General features: G+C 43.2%; 1 protein-coding gene across 1 annotated transcript; it reads left to right on the top strand.

Annotated features, from left to right (window-relative positions):
- The first annotated feature begins 204 nt into the window (after nucleotides 1-204).
- On the top strand, nucleotides 205-1,303 carry LOC147622375 (uncharacterized). The gene is made up of 2 exons (XM_086823577.1): nucleotides 205-309; nucleotides 430-1,303. The coding sequence occupies exons 1-2, from the start codon at nucleotides 205-207 to the stop codon at nucleotides 1,288-1,290; spliced, it is 966 nt and encodes a 321-aa protein (XP_086679703.1). The 3' UTR covers nucleotides 1,291-1,303.
- The last annotated feature ends 3,577 nt before the right edge of the window (nucleotides 1,304-4,880 follow it).

Raw genomic sequence — 4,880 nt, 5'->3', positions numbered from 1 at the left:
CGAGGTGGATAGATGGGCCTAGGACTCCAAACTCGTTAGGCACGTGGCAGTTGAGTGCAAACCCGTTTATTTTATATATAGAAACTTGCAAACCATTACAACGCCAATTTTTTGGTTTTCACGTGAATTTGAAATTGTTTTATATTTTGAGTACCCAATTTTTGCGACTTGGTTTCACTTTGGAGTGGACATGTCCGGGGACCTATGCCGCAATCCCAGCCTAGGGCAAGGCCTGATGCAGGGCTGTCTCAGGTTCAGCGAGATGCAAATGCAGCTGCAGCTATGCGAGGCAACGTCTTCAACAAGGATGTTCAGTGTTGATTGCCGGCTTAAAGGCGCAACCATGGCCTTCAACAACAAGGCCTTACCGAGTCCGCCTTGAAGCGCCCTCGCTCTTCAACTGGAGTCGCCAGGAGCACAACATGCTAGGCTGCTGCTTCCCAGAAGGTGCCGCAGGATGATGATGAAGAGATCTTTGATCGGAAAGAAGAGCTTGCCTTCCCCAAGAGGTTTGTCAGAAGTAAAGGGGGCAGTCTTCTCCTGCTGTTACGACCTCGCAACTGTGGGAAATCGTTGCTCCTTGAGCAGATAGCGAAACAGGAGAAAGGTGTGGTGCTGGTGGACTTGCGCATCGGTGACACCTCCACACCAGAAGGCTTCCTCGACGAAGTTCAGTCCGCACTCATTGCTGCAGATTCAACTGGTGAGTTTTGTAAGTTTCTGAAAGATCTTTCCAACGCTGTCAAGGAGACTTGGGACAATCTTGCTATGCATGGAATGGTAGGCTTTGAGCACCAACCACCAGGTTTCAAGGCCGGCGTTACGGTTGACAAAAGTAAACTCCTGGCCCGCCATGTTGATTTCCAAAAGTTGTTTAGGAGATATCTTCAGGAGCACCGAGAGGGTCGCATCACATTGATTATTGACGAGGCCAACTTGTTGCAGGAAGTCTTTAACAAGACATTACACTGTTACATGAATTTCTTTGTCCAAATCACCAAACAGAAACGTCTCGCCAATGTCATCCTTGTCAGCTCAGACTTTTTTTTAAAGTTCTGGCTGAACGAGATAATTGGTTCTGACAGGTATGTCAGCCTGGTCATCGGTGACTTTCTTGAACCAGATGCTCGCCAGTTCTTCCAGACTACAATAGGGAAGCCTTGTCAGGATAGCATTTGGAAATGTGTCTATAGTGTTCTGGGAGGAGCACCTTTACTTCTACAAAGGACTGCAGAATGTATGCTGGAGGATGACAACGATGGAAAGAATTGGTGCTGGATTTTTACTTAGAGATGCAAGAACAAGTTGATTATGAGAATTTTTTCTATCTAAAAATATTCAAAATCTGAATATTCTCTCTCTAGAATATTTTCTCTCTCTATGTCAAAACAGGTAGAGACAAGATCTTTTATATTTCTGAAGAGGGGAGTGATTATAGGGGAAGATGCTGGATATCTTGAGAGGCTGGGGAGGAATCTTATCGTGAACTGGTTCTAAATGGTTCACACTGTGAACCGCCTTACTACTTCACGGCATGAAACGGTCACCTTCTCTCGGTCAATCATGAAATGCCATGTGGCATACTTTACTAAGACAGCCGCCCAGGCCAACGGCCGTGCCATGAAAGTGAATTTTTTCCTTATTTGTGCATTCCGCTTTTGCAATTTTTCATTGTGTGCATCACCAAGCATTGCCTCTGACCGCTCTGGATTCTCAAGTGCTCGTCTATCCGCGTATTCAACATCTTCGGGTTGAGGTGGGAGCTTGTGCCTTACCTTTGTGTTTTTCTTTTTCCTTTCTTTCTTTCTTTTAAGTAATCAAATTGTATGTCATGATTAATTCTTGCAAACGATCCAAACTATGATTGTTGCATGTGTGTGTTTGATCTTATACTCTACACTCAAGACATAAGATAATAGCTCACAATTTAACACTAAAAAATGATCAAAAATCACAAGTTACACAAAGGACTTGGTCAAAAAACTTGCACTTTCATAGTGCATAAACCTGCACTTTCACGGTGCATAAACCCGTACTTTCACAATGCATAAACCTACATTTTCACGGTGCAAAAACCTGCACTTTCACGGGTTTTGAACCCTACCATCTCACGGATTAACCCAGCTCATGGTTTTAACCAGCTCACGGTTTCAACCCATCTCACGGTTTTAACTATCTCACGGTTTTAACCATCTCACGGTTTCAGTCCTTCTTATGGATTAGCTGCCTCACGATTTCAACCCATCTCATGGTTTCAAACCTTCTCACGGATTAACTGCCTCACGGTTTCAACCCATCTCACGGATTAACTGCCACCACACGGTTTCAACCCATCTCACGGATTAACTGCCGCCACACGGTTGAATCTTCTCACGATTTTAGCCATCTTATGGGTTTCGTACCCTGCTATCTCACGAATAACATTCTTGCACTTTCACGGTTTGCACCTTCCCACCTATAGACTCGTACCTTGTTATTGTTCACACCATTAACACCCTTCTCTCATCAAATATAACACTCAAACACACACTTTCAAAAAAAAAAAAAGAGGCAACGACCACATGCTCTCACCACTACAGTATGACTGACTTTCTTATCATTATTACAGATGTCGACGTCTGCTACCTCTAAAGTGTAAGTCGAGGAGACTTTGATAGTCACACAAGCTAGTGCCACTGGGTCCCCTAAAAGCAGGAAGAAGAGACCAACACGTGGCCCAAAACTAAACTATTTGGGACAGTATGCACAATTGTTCCATGGATCAATCATTAGCGAGGATGTCCATACTACCCATGGGAAGATAGCACTGTAGTACCACAACCCGAAGTGTTTGCAGATCTTGGAAGAATCTGAAGTCAAGGACAAGCTAGAGAAAGTAGGCCTGGGGCGAATGGTAGATTATCTACACCATATCATCAATCCAAAATTGTGTGCAGAGTACCTAAAGTCTTATGAAAAGGCCACTAAGAGAGGGAATGTTACCAAAGCAGATGGAACCACAGAACATGTCCTACTCTCAGAGGAATTGATCCGGGAAGCCTTATAGAGTTACCACCACCATTAAAAATCCACTCTCACAACTTCAAAAAGATGCCTTTGGACGTAATGCTAAAGAAAAGCTCTTACAATTCCAAGAGGGTTGAATATGAAAATATCAAGGATGAGGTGACAAAGAAAGCTTGCAGAGCATTTTCCTTATGATGCAAGTAAAACCGGTTGACCACTGCAACAACAGGGTTCCCCTTAACAAAATCGCTAAGGTGCATGAAGAAAAGGAGGATGATTGGGCCTAGTACATTCATAGGAAAATGGAAAACTACCTAAAGGTGCACCAATCAAAGTTTTGCAATCCTTACTTACTTACCAAGGTGCTAAATCATGTAGCACAACTCCCTATTCCAGATCCAGTGCACGAAGAACAGGAACAGCAAGCAGCACAAGTAGAACCACCAGCACTCACCTCTGGAGACTTGCAAGAAGGGCAAGCATTATTAAAAGACATAAAGGAAATCATGAAGAATCTCAAGAAGAGTAGAAAAAAGAAAATCGATAAGAAGATGCGGTGTATTATACCTAGTGTTTGTGGAGGAGTCGCAAACGCATAGAAGCAGAACTGGCCTAGGAAATAGCTTCCTAAGTGGTGGAGCAAAAGGAAGCCAAGGGCTTAAGTTTATTAGAAACTCCACTACGCACAGCAGCGAAAATACATTGACAACCCCCCCTCCTAGCCCAACACCGATCATTTTCAAAAACCCCCCCACTTTGAAATTCAATTATATCAGATCCACATGCATCAGCTAAATTGGTTACAAAGAAAGCCACAGAACAAGAGCAATTGCAAGAAGAAGGGCACCAAAGCCACGAAGAGGCAACCTCAGCACCTATAGAGGTCCCCGAAGAAAGACTAGATGTAGCCAAGCGAAAGAGAAGTGAGGAAGTACCCATCCCAAGCAAATGCCAAAGGTTGGATGATGTAGAAAGCATCCCACCATCTTCCTTTTACAGAATCTAAATTACGAGCGCTTCCTCAACGAGACTTTGGAAGGCCTGGACAATTTATTACAATTACCACACCAAGAATTAGACGGCGCAACTGCCACCCACAAGTACCTCCATTTGGGAACAAGAATAGAGGGTGTGGCGCTGTCACCTATTGACAAATCACATGCTTCGAGATAAAAATGCAACACAATGGAGACAGGTCTAGGAAGCCACAAACCAAGTCTAGACACTCCAGGAACACTTGGCAGCAGCAGAAGCAATACATAGAGATGTAATCTTAAAAAGCTTGAAGGCTGCTAAAGAGCAAGAAGCAAGATACCAAGTACTAGAGAGCAATAATCCAAGCCTCAACCAAATAATAGTACAAAGAATTAAAGAAAATAAAGAACCAAAGACGCAAGTGGAGCACGCCAAAGAACAGATTCAAAAAGAAGTTATACACTATAGAGAATACGCCAACATCCATGCTCAAAAGCTTTAGGAGGTACAGAGTACATTCCAAGCCAAGGAATAGGAACTAAAAACGAACTTGATAGCTATATATGTAGCCCTGAAAGATGTTGATCACAGAGTCCTCCAGCTTCAGACAGAACAAGAACAAACAAACAAAGCAAATGTAGAAAAAGTAAGGGCCTTGAATGAGACAATCAATGCAAAATCTTTGGTGCAAAATCTTTGGAGATGGAGAAGCTGATCCAGACCCACAAACAAGAAATGCTACAGATTACTCAGCAACTCCAAGAAAGCCAAGCATTGGCGGCTAAAAGGCTTAAAAAGATTGAAGAATCTCAAGTGTTGGAAGCATCAGCCCAGAAGGGCACAAGAAAATGCCACACGAAGATTTGAAGAATTAGATGCAACCAGAATGCTTAGAGAAA

This window comes from Cibotium barometz, chromosome 29 (genome assembly GCF_041138505.1).
Source record: "Cibotium barometz isolate CiBa-2024 chromosome 29, ASM4113850v1, whole genome shotgun sequence".
NCBI lineage: Eukaryota > Viridiplantae > Streptophyta > Polypodiopsida > Cyatheales > Cibotiaceae > Cibotium > Cibotium barometz.
Note: the sequence above shows the minus strand (reverse complement) of the source record. Positions and strands in the feature narration are given on the sequence as shown.

What these genes read in the sequence shown, in the direction of transcription:
- LOC147622375 (XM_086823577.1), top strand. Translation starts at nt 205, where the DNA reads ATGCCGCAATCCCAGCCTAGGGCAAGGCCTGATGCAGGGCTGTCTCAG. An exon ending in GCAACGTCTTCAACAAGGAT is followed by an intron (nt 310 to 429) that starts GTTCAGTGTTGA and finishes ACAACATGCTAG; the next exon opens with GCTGCTGCTTCCCAGAAGGT.